At 31.5% G+C, this 16,987-nt stretch overlaps 2 protein-coding genes across 2 annotated transcripts; both read right to left on the minus strand.

Annotated features, from left to right (window-relative positions):
• Positions 1-2,021: 2,021 nt before the first annotated feature.
• Positions 2,022-4,848, minus strand: LOC126689316 (transcription factor MUTE). Its single transcript, XM_050384476.1, has 3 exons — positions 4,683-4,848; positions 4,192-4,584; positions 2,022-2,280 (listed from the first exon to the last, which is right to left on the minus strand). The coding sequence occupies exons 1-3, from the start codon at positions 4,776-4,778 to the stop codon at positions 2,188-2,190; spliced, it is 582 nt and encodes a 193-aa protein (XP_050240433.1). The 5' UTR covers positions 4,779-4,848; the 3' UTR covers positions 2,022-2,187.
• Positions 4,849-9,746: 4,898 nt separating this feature from the next.
• LOC126689317 (dual specificity protein phosphatase 1) lies at positions 9,747-13,825 on the minus strand. The gene is made up of 6 exons (XM_050384477.1): positions 13,655-13,825; positions 12,837-12,987; positions 12,561-12,696; positions 11,904-12,024; positions 11,330-11,475; positions 9,747-9,980 (listed from the first exon to the last, which is right to left on the minus strand). Exons 2-6 carry the CDS (start codon positions 12,942-12,944, stop codon positions 9,964-9,966), a joined length of 528 nt encoding a protein of 175 aa, XP_050240434.1. The 5' UTR covers positions 12,945-12,987; positions 13,655-13,825; the 3' UTR covers positions 9,747-9,963.
• Positions 13,826-16,987: the final 3,162 nt, after the last annotated feature.

The following is a 16,987-nucleotide window of genomic DNA, read 5'->3' on the forward strand; positions in this document are numbered from 1 at the left end:
AAATGGACTTAGGATGTAATACTTTTTTTTTAAGTCTCTTTTTGGGCTTTTACAATTTTCCTAGTATTGATTATGGAGCCCATAGCCCGACTTGATCAAATCCAATGTCCTGAACCCGATATGGATCAGCATTTGGGCGTCCGTTTAGACTCATCATTGCACCATGGAAGTAAAAACTTGTAAAACATCTAGTGGCTAATACGGGAAATACACTGTAAAATGTTTTCCAAAAATATTTATATTTATAAAAATTTATATAAGATAATTAATATAATTAATAGAATTTAATTATTAGGAATCTATGATATATATGTGTGCGTCTGTGTTATATAATGATGAATTTAAACAAAAAAATTAAATTACTCTTACTATATATAGATTATATAGATTGTGTGGGGGGGGGGGGGGGACATTTGCATTTCATTAAGTTTGAAATAATGACCTTAAAACAGCAGATCTACAAATGGGTTTTTTTATATTTTTTATATACTGTATAAAATATTTGGGATGAGTCATGGATTTAAATTTTAAAATTTATTTTTTGATGGAGGAGCTAATTTTTAAATAGTACTAGTTTCGTCATAATGTATATAAGCAGACATATCTGACTTTCAAGGTCTGTAGAATTTTGACCTTTGTGCCAACCCAAGGGCACGTTTGCTGACTTAAGGTTAAAGGATAACAATTTTTTAATTTTATCACTGAACTACTGTTCCAACCTTTTTATTTTATTGTTTTATTATATTTTATCTGTTTATTTATTTATGGTAAATTATTATAATATATTTTTCATATTATATTGTACGTATCCCATATTCCCAAGACATAAATTATATTGGGGCCACGGTATGACTGAACAGTCAATATTTAATTGGCCAATAATATAATAGTGCCTAGGGTGTACGTGTATATATATATATATATATATATATATATATCCATAATTCCATACTCTTTTGCAAACTAATCTAACTTTGAGAATTAGGGTCCGTTTGGATTGAGTTTATTGTTGCTGAAACTGAAAACTGAAAACTGAAAATTGAAAACACTGTAGCAAAATAATTTTTAAATGTGTGAAAAGTACCGTGGGACTCATTTTTAATATTTTTTAATGTGTGAACAGTGTTACTACAGTACATGAACAGTACTACTACCGTGCAAAACAGTAATTTTTGTCCACCAAAGTCAACATATGCGGGCAAAAGAAAAGAAAAAAAGAAAAAAAAAAAACAAAGAAAACGCAAAACCAAAACGTGGACGCAGGAAAACGGGGAATCCAAACATCCTCTTAATATTCCTAGACTAGACCGATCACATTGAAATTCAAAACCAAATCAATTCGAATCAAGATGCATTAAGGGATGGAAGATTCTAGTTTAATATAATGGTAAGTAGTAACAAATATAGGAAAAGTAGGTCATGCCTTTTGGATTAGGGTCTCAAATCATTAAGATTACTCTATCATGAAGTTATTAAATTCCTAGAAATATATAATTAAATGAATGACTCGGATTTTATTATATCAAAAAAGAGAAAAGATTGATTATTGCTATTAAATATCTAGTTAAAATATTGATAATGTGAAAAATTAAATATGAAACATTGACTAGAAATCCTTAGTTTAGTTATCCTAAAAATTCCAAAAGATGTCAATCTATAGTGGGTTTTCATATCTTATTCCAATATATATATAAAAGAGAAGCAAAGAGAGAGTATGTCAAACATTTCTCAGACCAAGTGATACTATATATATTGACATGCAACAGTACAAGAATGTATGAAAATCACTCGTCTAATTCATGGGAGAAGGTTGAGTGTGATCGATATGTACGTGTAAGTGTAGCATGTCAACTCGACAGCCACCTATATATTTTGTAACCAAATATGTAGTATATTCAAGCATTTTTGAGATCAATATATATATGACCCAAACTTTTATTCAACTTAAAGAAGTTTTAGACTTTGATTATTACTATCCTAGCTTCACTCAAGGTCAAATAAAGTTTCACATATGGAAGATGGAATCAGAATATAGCTTCTTCATTTTGCTCAATAATTATTCAATTATTCCAGTCCATACATATGTATATGAACAAAATTTTTTAAGCTTGAGAAATGATCAAAGGGTTCCATTTGTTATGCATACAATTTTAACAGACCCTAAGAGTTGATCTCTGGATCAACAAACTAAATCTCGTTAGCATAGATGGTCTCTGAGCAGAAACTTCTTTGAACTTCAATAGCTAGTTCCTCCACACTCAGCTGACATTCAAGCCCTATCTGTAACAGTGAATGAGAAATCCATAAATAAGCATGGTTTATGATAACTTTGCAAGTTCATAATTTACAAATAGCAAATTCAATATCAAATATTGAATAAAATGCAATTATTCTCTATGTCACTAAATTTGGGGTATGAAGGGGAATCTCTATGTGTGTTTTGTAGAAGATGAAGATTCATTGACAGTAGGGATTGTTTGTTCTTTGAGTGTTCTTTTTCAAAGAGACTTATGTTTAATAACATTGCAGAGGTATTCCTAGAAGAAAGTTATCTTGCAATGGGATGTGAATTCCTTAAGAGGAAGAAATATGATATCAGTAATTTGGAGGGTGGCTTGGGTTGATTTGTTTTCCATGTATGCTTGATGGCAAAGAAATGCTCAAATCTTCAAGGACGTTATTAGGACTGAAGAAATCATACTTCAAGCTATTAAATGGGGAGCAAAAACAAGGGTTGAGTGCGGTAAAAAAATTAAATCAAAATTTTGTGTGGCTTGTGGGGGATTTCCTGTTCATCTTTAAAGATTGTAAAGGGTAGTAAATAGATAGTAATAGCAGAGTCGCTGTTGGTATGTACATTGGTCTTTGCAGGTGTAAGTAATTTCTCATGTGTTGTGTTTGTGATCAATAACATCTTGCCTATTCATAAAAAAAAGAAAAGATAGAAGAATCAATTATTCGCTTATAAATACACATAAGCATGCATTCTTAAATTTGGATTAAATCATACAAATAGCTTAGCTCTAGGTTAAATCACATATTTGGTTCTCAAACATTTAACCTTTATTTCAAAATTATCTTTATATTTTAAAATGCTTCACTTTAATCTTTATAATTTTAAAGTTGTTTCAATAACATCTTTATTATCATTTGATGAATGAAAAATATTGGTGTGGTAAATGAAATTCATGACTTGTCATAAGCTCCACATTATCAAAGAGGTCTTAGTTGCATGAATTTCATTTGTATTTTTAATCTTATGATATAAAATACATTTTTTGAAACATTTTAAGTATAAAGATGATTTTGGGACAAATGTCAAAAGTCAATGACCAAATATATAATTAAACCATAACCCAAACAAAAAAATGTTTGCATCAAATTCACTTAAGCCCATCCAAATTTATGAATACTACTACAATGCTAAGTACACATCTAAACCCGAAAATAACAATTTAAACCCTGAAGTTAAAAAAAAAAAATATATATATACTATATCTCAATTCATTTAATTATAATAACATTGTACTTGAAGTTTGATATAAGCTAAAAGCTTAATTTGTCACTTTTCAAACTACAAGATTTAATTTGTTCATTTGTTTATTTTAGTGTTTTTAATTTGTTAAAATACTCCTAATTTATAGGGTTTAAAATATATTTCTTTCCATTTATTTTTTATTAGGGTGAGTTAGCTGCATGCCCTAACACTGCCTGTGGGTGCCATATGAGACATATGCCTAGCTCATCCGATGGGTGTCAAGCAGGCAATGAATAACTTATATTTAAGTGTGCCATGTATGTCGTATATATACATGAAGTTTATCCTTAAGCGAAAGGTACTGGGTCCAAATCCAATAGACTATGCCTGCAATATGGAAATAATAGAAGCACAAGAATGTGAAATGATATCTCCCTCCAAAAGTTCTCACCAAACTCTAGACAATATAATTAGAGTTTTAAAACAATTAATTGGATGCAATAGAGAATATGATTTCTAAAAGAATAGAATAATAAGAAAAAATACATGTGATCATGAATTCATGATTGGTTGTTGCTGTTGTTTGTTTGTCATCTAGAATAGTTTTTTCAATTGCCCCTAATAATCATCTTAAAATTGCTTACTTTGTCGTAGATGATGTTTAACCAGATAGATTAATCTAGAATAAAAAGTAGATTTATATGTTGATATACCTTAATGACAAAGGAGTATAGGGCAGCATCCTCCATGCTACTGATATTGAGATGAAGAACTTCGAATTGAAGCCTTTCCAACACACTGATTATCTTTAAGATTTGACCAGGTATTCGCTTTGAGATAATTTTCAAAACCACATTCGATCCTGAAATCTTTGCTTCAACATCTGCAACTGGAGAGTTGCAACAAGCTCCTAGTTCCTGAACATGTTCAAACCCAATAAAGGGGCAATCAAGTTGAGGAGGAGTTAGCTGTAGCAGTGGCTTAGGACTAGGAGCAGGGCTAGGGCTTAGACTCTTCCTTCTTTTCTTGGATTCCAAAGATTGAAGAACTTGGTGCAACTCCTTGATAAATTCTATCACACCCCCTATTATAGATGCTTGATCTCCCTACAAAAATTCATCATGGAATAACAAAAACCCTAATTAGAAACCATATGTACATATATAGATATATAGAGAGAGAGAATCGAGGAAGAGAGGATTACCCTTTTGATATAAAAGCATGGGGTTAAAGAGCGTAGAACTTTGAGGTGCTCATTCATCTGTCTTCTTCTGTTTCTCTCCACAGCTATGTGAGACATGTTAATGCTTTCTTTCTCTATGTCCAGCTTGCAGCTTTCTTCAAGGTTCAATATAGTGCAGTCTACCCTATTTATAAGATACAATGTACGAGCTAGAAACTACTCCTAAATTTCATATTAAATGCTATGTGTTGGACTCCCGTGAGGATATGTATATATTTTTACTTCTCTCTTTCTCTCTCTTTTTCATATATTACGCGTCTCACGTTTATTATCTTGGGTCAATTACGTGCCTCGTGTGAGTTAAAAGGAGGGTAGTTTTCTCTCATCTTTCCCATGCACATTTATCTACTTCTTTCATTCATTCAATCATGCATGCCATATGCAACCTCTTCATCACTCAATCACTTCGCTTGTTATCTAGCCTTTTATTTTTTTACCCAAATCCTTGTGGGTTTCAAAGTTGTACTAGTTTTTCTTTAGATATGTTTGCCATATTTCTGTCAAACTCTGCTTTTTTGATAAGCTAGCTAGCTGTCTTGATATGAGCAAAAAAATTAACGTACGTGGTGGTCTTTGGCAATGAGACTTGTAGAGTAGATCGATGAGACTATAAACATAGAGAAATGATATGTCTACAACATTTTTACAACAAATTCTAAGTGGCAAGTTGTTACTAGTTGTTATTGTTGAGGCAAAAAAGTAATCTTAGCGTTAGTTTGAAATTTGAACCAATAACAATTAACCATTTGTGATTTGTTGTAAAAATGTTGTAAAAAAGTTGTAGACGTAGCATCTCTCATAAACATATATCATATATGGAAATGATTTTGTAGGAAATTGAAAATAAACACAAAGTCTTTAATACAATAGCATATGTAGATCACATTTTACACCTTACATCATTGAAGTTTTTTAGTAGCCTGCATGTATATAGGAACATGGCAAGGTGTTTTGATTTGATTTGATTTATTTTGCTTTAAGAATGCTTTTCATGCCATATTTTTAAGTTATAGGAACTTATTTTGGATGGTGTTATATATTTTGTGTATACTTCTTATATGGATGGTTACCTATTAATTTTAATCTACCATTAACCCTATGTATAAGTATTAACTTTAAAAGTATTGTTTATTACACATACTTTAATCCACAGAGTTTTGTACATAGGTCACAAAATAACAAAATCCATGGCTGGAAGTCACAACTTTAAAGTTTGAAATTGTGACTTAAAGACACGAGTTTTGCTACATAGAGGTATGTGTGCAAAACTCTATGGATTAGCTTGCATGCCACAACATTTACCCTAACTTTAATATAAAATTAAGTCCATAAATAAACATTATCTTTAGTTTAAAATTAACCTTACGGTAAGAAGTGTATAAAAGCGTTTGAGTTTGTTTGTTTACTTGGTTATGTACAACCTTTTAAAGTCTTTTTATATATATATATATATATATTATTTTTAAATTGAATAAATTAATAAAAATAAACTCATTCAAACACATTATAAATATTTTATTTTATTATTTAATTTTAACAAAAAAAAATCTATTTTTGTTCTATTATTTTTGGTAATGAAGTATTTGATCATCCCGTACACATTCATGTAAAAAGGTATGCATTGCATCTTCTAATCCTATGCACATGCCACCCCAACTTTCCCACCAATTTTAACTTTTCACATAGTTTATTGAGATAGCAAATTGTGAGTTTAAAGATTTTGAGGTTTGCAGTCCATTAAAAAAAATTGAGTTTAGGACAATTATTAAGGCATCACTAACACCACTGTTATTTTTTTCAACACTTGCATCTTTAAGTATAATCAATTATGGAAAAATTGTAGAAAAAAATTGTCTTGATATAGGCACTTATTTTGGATGGTGTTACACATTTTGTGTATCCTTCTTATATGAGTTGTTAACTATTAACTTCAATTTACAATTAAGTATTAACTTTAAGAGTAATGTTTATTACATACACTTTAATCTACAAAGTTTTATACACATGTTCCAAAACAACAGAACCCACGACTTGAAGTCACAACTTCAAGATTTGAAATTGTGACTTGAAGTCACGAGAGTTTTGCGTGCTATTTAGGGGCATGTGTGCAAAATTATGTGGCTTAGCTTGTGTGCAATAACATTTACCCTAACTTTAATATAAAATTAAGTCCATAAATAAACATTAACTTTAGTTTAAAATTAACCCCAAGGTGAGAAATGTACAAAAGTGTTCGAGTTTGTTTGTTTAGGTTATGTACAACCTTTTAAAGTCTTTATATATATATATATATAATTGAATAAATTAATAAAAATAAATTCATTCAAACACATTCTATTTAAAAAAAAAAAAAAATTTAACAATAGATTTCTGTTTTGGTTCTATTTTTTGGTAATAAAGTATTTGATCATCCCATACACATTCATGTAAAAAGATACATGTTGCATCTTCTAATCCTATGCACATGCCACCCCAACTTTCTCACCAACCTAACTTTTCACATGGTTTGTTGAGATAGTAAATTGTGAATTTTGGAGGTTTGCAATCCATTAAAAAAAATTTGTAAGTTTTGAGCAATTATTAAAACAACACTAACACTACTTTTATTTTTTCAACATTTAATTTACTTCTTTACTAGTTTAATAAATTATGGGAGAATTGTAGAAGTAGAAAAAAAAAAAAAAAATGTGTGTCCAAACAAATTTTACTCGAGGTGATGTGAGCAATGCATAAAAATACGTCAAGAACCTTTAGAAAAAGATTTAATGAGCAGTTGTCAATTGTCATAGGGTTGGTCACCACTCGCATTCAGATGATTATGATTATATTATATATATATAGTGCGAATCCCCACACCACTCTGCCTTGTAGGCGGCGGTGGCTGCCAGTTCTTCAAGCCCGGCAAACAATTCTGAGTGCTTTATTTATTTTGTTGTCATTTTAGCTAAAAGGCACAAGAATTTATAAACCCCACATAATCATTGTATGAGTGCTTTCAAATTCCTGTGCTGTTAATGCATATCATGACCAGATTAATAATTAAGTGAACAAATTGGAAGAACTAATCAATATATACAGCTGGGATATTGTTTTCTTCCTCTAAAATCATTTCCTTCAACGAATTAACCCATGGCTTTACTAATCTGTCAATTGTTTTGATGTTGATAGTACGGGTCTCTTTTCTTATGATTTAGGAGGGGAAAAAAAATCACACACAATGAATAAGGCTCCTGTTTACAGTGAGTTTAATTTTAAGTAACACTAACCAAAAAACATTATAAAAATCTTGAAGTGAAAGGAATATGTACTTATTGTCATATCCTGGTACCATATATATATATATATTATGTTCCGTTTATTACTAATTAAGATTCTCAAAAAAAAGAAAAGAAAAAAAGAGAACGATTATTAAATCAGTAAAAAAAAGTAAATTAAGTTCAGGGAACGAAAGGAGGTAAAAGAAGACCAAAAAAAAAAAAAAAATTTATATAAGTTATAAAAATAGACTTATTAATTAGGAAAGTAACAGAGAGTGTGATTTCAAATATAATATAGAATTAAGGAAAAAAATACTTGCGGTCACTCTAACTAATTTGTTGAGGATTTATAGTTGATCCCAAAAAATTTGGAACTAAGGCTTTGTTGTGTTGTTGTTGTTACTTACTATATCATACAAACCAGAAAATAACAAAATATTTCTTAAATTATCCTCCAATAAATACCATCGAAAAATCTATGAAGGGTAAACTTGGATTGCCCATCCCAAGTCCCAACTACATTGAAAGAATTCCATGACTAAATGAATGCAAACATGGATAGGAGATGTTTCGAGTGAGCACGAGCATAAGCAGAACACTTGAATTCCTATTCAGCCATCAGGAACCAGAGACACATTTGAAAGAAAATCTTGTAAGAAATTTGGTGTTTATGGTAAAGGATTGGCAAAGAAATTTACCCCTCAATGCCTCAACTAATCATCTAGAGGGAGAGACAAGGACCTGACACAATTAGCTATTTATCATGTTCATCTTATTCCAAAACACAATGGATTCTCAAGACTCACTTAGGAGCATTAGCATTTGAAGTTCTAAAAAAATTCTAATTTTACACTCTAAAAAGCTAAGTTCAGTTAAAGTGGAATTCGTATTTAGGAAAGACGAGTTCAAGGGAAAACACAATTTAATAAAGAGAAAATCATCTTTAAAAAAGACTAAGTACATGTTTTTAGTTGAGACCAATTTCAATTAAACTCATTATCTAGTCAGCATTGCCAGATGAGTAGCACAAGTGAAAAACTCCTCTCTTGGAGAGAGGATTTCAGTGCTTGAACTTGTCTCAGAGAGAGAGACGAGTTTATGAAAAGGCTATTTTCCAAACTAATTTTACAATAGTGCTAGCATATATATTTCAAAGATGTACTGTTTATCAAAAAATGATTAGGTGAAGCCTAAGCACGGGAAAGGATTTAGGTGAGCTACCATTCCTTCAAGTATAGATACTCAAAATCCTCCAGGTAATCCAAAATGTCAATCCTCTTCACAGGTAAACTTTGAATGTAGGTACCATGTTAACATCAATGCTTCCATTATATGGGGGCCAATATGGTCCTGATTTTTCAAGACTTTGGTGGGTTTTCAAAGTTCAAACATCATCGACAGAGCTTTCCTGATATGAAAAGCAGAACCAAAAGGACCTTTGTCACTCTATATCTAGCACCTAGACCAATAAGAACATATGGATAAGACAAAAGAGGAGCAAGAGAATTGCAGTTTTAACCTAGCCTGTAAACCATCTAGTCCTAATTTTCAGGGACTATTTGGCAGCACCAGCTTTGCCCTTACATTCAGAATCGTGGCCCAAATATTATTTCAGCTGCAACCTTGTGCAGAAGTGGCTATTAAACTGCAAACAAATGCTAGTTGCTTGCTGTGCCACAAGAAATCATATACTGATTCAAAGTGACAATAATTAAAGAAAATGACAAAATATATGAAACCTTTAATAACAATAAATAAGGGAAAAAAATTCAAAATCAAACATAAATAGTATTTCACTCCTGCTTATATACATAATGTCCAACAACTGGTATCTCTGTATTAACTGTACCCATTTTGCAGTATATTTCAAATTTTGATCAGCAGCATCTGAATCTAAGATAGTTGTCTACAAAGATGATTACTCGTATTCCTTACAACAAACCAAAAGCTATCTGTCCTGTGGTGCTAGACCTCTCAGAGTTTCATCAAGTAGCCCTCCCATCTTCATTGGAAGCATTATAAAGAAATTCATGCCAAAAAGGGAAAAAAAATCATTCAAGTTAACTCATCATACAAACAAAGAAAAAGAATACGAAATGACCAATGAATATTAATTGCAGCAGTAAAAATAATAACAATTGTACAGGTAAGACAACAAACATATATAGTAGCAAGAAATCTGTTCCAAACACCATCTAGGGCAACAACAAATGCTTCATTGAGACAATGACTAACAGAAGCATTCATTAAACTCAATATAAAAATTTCATTGTTAAAAATAATTCCATAAAACATAACCAATTTTCAACACTTAACTTTCATAACCTTTTTTAACACCATATCACAGTCAGCAAATTATTGCAAATTATACACAATCTCCATGTAACCCTTAAAAGATTCCAGACAGAGAACAAACATTATTTTACATTCTTCATGTATATTTTCCACTCAACTCAAGGTTATTATTCAATTTTATTAGCCTTCAGATGGAAGGACCGATAAAGAAGTCACATACAAGGATTTGAATACTTTCTGAAAGGGAGAATGGTTGTGCAATGTGCAGCAGATTCCACTCTGATGAACTAGTAGTATAAAAACCACAATCCCACATCTAGAATAATAAAACCCCCTTTTACAACTTGAAAAATTTTTAAATGGAATTTACTTATTCATTATTTCTTTTACAAAGGACAACAAATTTTTATTAAAGAATGTCCTAGTTTCCAATCTATGGAAAACTCAAAGAGCAAATTGTCTGAGAGAGAGATTTTGACTACAGAAGGTATTGCGACTATTTTAAGTTCTCCGTAAATTTTCATATCAATAGCTTTGGTTATGGGAACAACATATGAGAACTAAGCAATGCAATCAACCATTTAGTCAAGTAGTAGGGAAAAAAAGGTTGGATAGTATGGAGGTGCAACTGGAGTGATGGATTTAGCAAGGACTTGCTAGTTGGAAGAATGTTAGACATCCGAATTTACAGATTTTCCATATATCTTATTGAGAATAAGGATGCCACATAGCTATTGCTGGAAGCATTCAATTACAGGCATTAAAAAGAAATGGCTTGCCATAGTGTATGCAAAAAGCCAGAAAGTCATCAATGTTTCTAATAATGGCAACATCAACAATATCTATGCATGATTTTTGAAGTTTTGACAGGGTTAAGGGTAAACTTGTAAACGTCCATGTTCAATTCAGTAAAACAGAACAATTCTCAGCAAGTTACATGGCTATACTTCATTAATTACATTGACGTCTTCAAAGCTTAATGGGAATGCTAGTTCAAGATGAGAGGTTGTATAAAAAAATTACAATAAATACAAATAATGTACAAAAATGACTAACCTTGAAGAGATTTTTCATAGTCCTGTAGTTGTGTAATAAAACCAGAATTGGGACCTGCCCGTGGACGTTTGGTCTTTACATGTTCCAGAGCTTGAGATAGGTTCATTCCATGCTTTTTCATTAGATAGGCAACAACTACGGTTACACTGCAAGCCAAAATATGCAAAATAATCTAAGTTCAAAATGAAAGTTCAAACAAGATCACAATCCAAGTGCAAGCCAATTCAAGGTATAGACACGGTTTGCATCCCAATTCCACTTACTTAATGAAGCAAAATATGGTTTCTTTGAAGCATACATCTTAAAAGTCTATGCACACTAAGAGATAAGATAAGGCTTCAATCATAATTTTTTTTTTTTTTTTTTAATTGTAATAACTAAAACTAATAAAATATATGAGAGAAAAAAGTAAAATCAGAAAAGAAGATAACATATCATTATAAAAACTGTAAAATCACAACACTTTGAAAGCCCATGCATCATTTATAAGGAGAGGAGATGTCATCTGGTCCAGAGACCGTTGGCAAGAAGATCCCCAGAAAGCAAATAACCTAGATAGGGAAGAAAAAATCACCTTCTGGACCTTCCAACAAGGCAGTGGACCAAAACACCACCACCCAATCTTTTAGCTTCATCAATGAAATTGAAACACTCATCAAAGTACTGTTTTATATCTGTGTCTTCCCTGTCAGCAACTACCTCAAATTGCAAAAACACCGAAGATAATAATTTCAGCTCTAGAAACTCAACAAGGTTCAGAACAATGATAAGTATCAATAAATTTTGCATCAAAATACTCGTATCTTTAGGAATTAGAACTCTATAAGGTGGGAGCAATAAAAATAAATTGCAGCGCTGTGAGATAAATCCACACACAAAAAAAAAGGTGTTGGTGAAACTTGTTTAAAAAATTATTGTTGGGATGCATGTATGTACCATTAGAGTAAAACCTAAAAAACATGACAAATACAAATAAGAGACACATTACAATGCGAGAAATAGAGCAAAAACATTCTTTAAGCTAACACAAAAACAATTACTTAGATAAAAAGAGAGGACAATGGAAAAATCTACTCAGAGAGCTATAGATAAAAGGAGAAACATTAGATATAGATACAGAGAGAAGAAAACTAAAAAACTTTAAGGTGACATCAATTCATAAAAATTATATGTTAGAGTTTAGAAAACACACACATACACAATTCCAACCGAAAGAAGAAAATTTTCATACCATTGATGATTTTGTATACGAAATCATTTGGATGTCCTGGTAGCAATGCACTAGCTACAGTCAATACATGTGTGACATTCAAGGCTTTCAATGCATCCTTGTTATTTGCAGCACCAACAGAACCCAAGAAAAGACCCTGAAAAATCAAGAACAAACATATAAAACAACCTTAGTAGCAAACAAAGGTTAAAGGATAGAATGAAAACAAAACCAAGATGCTGAGTAACTAAGCGGTAAAAACACCAAACTGGATCATAATAACCAAATTTCAATCACCTCTTCAATTTTGCACGGAACATTGTCATCTTTAATGCATCTTGTAAAACTTATAACTCGAAAAAGTGCCGCTACTTGTTTCCTGATGGACTCGTCAAACTGATCCATTGTCAACTAGGAGAATATTATACACTTGATTCTTCTTTTTCACCTGTAAAACAGGCATAAAGTTGCTAATTTGTGATTCTCCAATAAGTTTCAGGCACAAAATTGCTAACCAACTATGTGTTTCTCCTACAATACCAATAGAGTCATGTTGTCCCACAATTTAAGAACGACAATTCAATGATTCCCCATTCTGTCACAGCAACTAAGAATGTGACAAAAGTGCTACATTTCGAAAACCCACATCATCATTTTATTTCACTATTGTCCCTTGAAAAACATGTTTTGACCAAGCCAAACATACAGACACGCACACAAGATTGTCTAATAGCACATGAATCGCCAAGGGAAAAAAACAGTATCTTTATGAATCACCATGAGAAGAAAAAAAAAACAAAATCTTTATGAATTTTTGACTCCAAGAAACAATTTTGACACCAGCAATCTAAGCAAAACAGTAAAACAACACAAAAGTGATTAAGAAACACAACGAAGAGGCCAAATTATCATCTGGGTAATTGATGAAAATCCAAAAACAAACTTAAAAGGCAAGCATATACATATAACAGAAATAACCCATATCAAAAAATTTACTCAACAATCACTTTATAATAACTAGGATCGGATTATTCATATAAGTAACGCGAATTTACAAGATTGCAAAATATTATTTGGAAAGGATAAAAAGAAAAAGGAAAAGGCAACAAACTTACAGAAGAAGCTCTGTATCTATTGGAAATGGGGTCTGAGAAAAGACTGAATATTTGGAGTGTAAAACTAATATCCCTTCCGTTTTTACCGCTTGCATTTGATTTGTTGATCCATATAAAAATGATTTATATAATATAGGGGTTCGCTATCGTGTAGAGTTTAGTTTTTTTGGTGGAAAGGTCACGTCGCGGGAATTTGCTTTCTCTACGGTCACTCTTTATGCGGTCCTTACTTTTAGCCGCAAAGAGCCATCCGTACAAATTTGCCTACAAATTTGTTTTTTTCCATCAACAATACGAAGATATCTTAAGGAAATATTTTACATGTAAAATAAAATATTTTCAGTAAAATATTTTTAAGTGTGTGGTATGATAAGTAAATTTTTTTAAAAGTAAATTACTAAAATTAATGGCTTAACACTAAAGTTGCTGGCCTTTAGAATCAGAAGCAAGAATGGTGGTTTTAGTGACTAGACTTTCAGCGACCGGACTGCTAACACCAGTTGACAAGATGACATCTTCGATTATCAAACCTTTCGCACTATTTACGATGCGGTGACTTTGGCCACCAGATTGCCAGCATTAGTTGTCAGTGCGGAGTCTCCAAATATCGAATTGCTAGCACCAATCGCTAATGAGGCGTCTCCCACCAATAAACTGTTGGCATCGGTTACTAAAGTGGAGTCTCTGACCACCAGACTGTTGGCACCAATTGCTGTAGTGGTGTCTTCGGCCACCAAATCGATGACCTAGTGACTAGATGGGAGAAGGGAAGCCATTGTGTGTTTTTTGAAAATGTTTTACGAAATTTTCAAAGGCAAAAAATTTTACAATTTTTTATAAAGGATTTTACGGTTAACATAAAATATTTTACAAGTTTCACTATATATTATCTACAAACAAACACCTAAAAATGAGAAAATATTTTACATTAGAACAAACGGAGTGAACATGTGTCCTTATCGCATGTCACTTTGTTGTAGCCAAACTTTGTTTTTTTTTTTTACTCATGTATAATGAAGTCTAGCTTGGTTTCCATCCAAATCTCGAAGTCTATTAACATGTGTTTTCTTGGCTAATGCAGGAGCCATAGAGTTGCCTTGTTTCTTTGACATGTTCAAAGCTCCACCGTAGTACCTTCCTAGCTTGTCCTTGTGCATCCTCAATGATATGGTCACAAGTTGTTAGACATTTCTTTTTAATTTGGAGGAGGAGGAGGAAAGGAGAGTAAAGCAGAACAGAGAAAAGAGGAAGTGTAGCATTCAATAAATTTTGTTTGGATATTTTTTAAAGGGGAGGAATAGGAGATTAGAGGCAAATAAAATAAAAATAAAATAAAACATAATTATTAATTGGATTTAAGTAAAATGAAATTAAAAACAAAATAAAACATAATTAGTAATTGGGTCATATTAAAGGGTGTCTTTAATGTATTTATTAATAAAATATTTAGAAAAATTTTGATACCATTTTTATGAGAAATATAAAAAAATTGTGAAATAATTGTAAAAAAATCAATTACTATTTTTATATATTTTTTAAAAAATTTCATAAATCAATACCCTTAAAACGTCCCTTAACTTTTCCATTAAAAATTTTTACACCAGAGATTAAAAATAAAATATTTTAATAAACAATGCCCCAAATTGTGGCCAACTTGTTTGTGTAAGAGGATAAAGTCATAAAACCTATAAAAAATAGATTTTGGTGGGGACATCCAAATGACCAAAGGAATATACAAGGTCCAATTGGGACGTACGCCATTCCTTCCTCGAGGGTCAATCACATATAGGGAAAATTATACCGTATATAGAGGCCAAGACAAAGTATGATAAAGGCAAGACATGTCATAAATAAAGGAATGTATTATGTATGGATAGTTCATAGTTGGTTATGGTTTGATAATTTGGGGTGACAAATGTGTACAAACCTTTGGTATGCATAAAATCGTCTCATTCTAAATAACCCTCCATGAGAATGCCACTGTGAACAAATTTATAGAATCAGGAAATGCACTATCGAATGCCATGTGAATAGATAAAATCTTCATGCCCTAAAAGCATAAACTTTCAAAAGCATTCCTAAGTGATGTCATTAAAACCTAAAGAAAGCACACATGATACTTTCTTAATAAAACAGAAACTACATTGTTAGTTTTTGGTAGTAAACCTCGAATTCACGAGGAGTTCCCTGAATCCATAAGGAAAAAAAAAATGAAATTCACTAGAGAAATAATTTGACAAAAGTCTGTGTTTATTGATAATAATTTGATTTGCCTCTGACGACTACAAAACATATAAATATTAAGAAAAATGTCTAAAACCCTAATTCGTACTAATTACGTGATTAGGTGACAAAATACCAAAATTTACCAAAAATGGTAAAATTGAGTTAAATGCAGAATTATAAACTACTAATTTTAAGGGTTGTTCCAAAATAGATAAGACCTTATTCTGGTTTTTAAACTAAAAGTTATTAAAGAAAAACAAATATTACTATAAATAGCAAAAATACTCTTTTCAGGGCCTTAACGAAGGAATTTGCCTAAATTTAGGCAATGCTCATGGCAATCATGAGTTCAGATCAGAATGCTGTTTCCCTTCAACTTGCTAAATTTCATGCAATTCTGACACTATCACCCTGATGGCCTTTATTAGCATTTCTCCATCTTGCATTGTGACTTCTTGCGCCCTTGTTGCTCTAAGAAGGCATGTATTGTCTGTTCTATATCACTAAGTGTCATGTCTGATGACACAAGAATCATGATAAGTACCCAAGATGGTGAGTTTTCCATTATAAGTGCATATATCAACTAAAACCTAGAGTAACCTAGCATTCAAGCTTTGTTTCCATGAGCCTTGCAGTACATCTGACACTACAAGTGTCAAGAGTCAGCTAGCATCAAGGTGTGAATTCCTTCTTCCTTCGTTATAACTATTGAATTACCAAAAAGCATCTGGATGTAAATACCATGCATCCAAAAGAATTTGCCTAAAGGCCTAAACACTAGTTTGTATAACATTGAACAGTGATAGTAAAATTATAGGTACTTAATATTTGTCTCTGTTTGAGTTCAACTTATTTAGTTAGCTTTTAATTTTTAATTTTTATGTAAAACTTTTTAAAATTTCATTTTTTTCCTCACTTTTTTAAAATATAAGTATATTTTACCAAACTTTTAGCCAAATAATGGTCAGCAAAAAACTAAATAAGCTAATACCAAATGCATACTTGAATATATCAACCTCTTTCATTTTTTTCTGCACTACACATGCATATATATATATATATATATATTGTGGGGCCCGGTCCAAAATAATGGGCTAGTTAAATACA

This window comes from Quercus robur, chromosome 6 (assembly GCF_932294415.1).
Source record: "Quercus robur chromosome 6, dhQueRobu3.1, whole genome shotgun sequence".
Lineage (NCBI taxonomy): Eukaryota > Viridiplantae > Streptophyta > Magnoliopsida > Fagales > Fagaceae > Quercus > Quercus robur.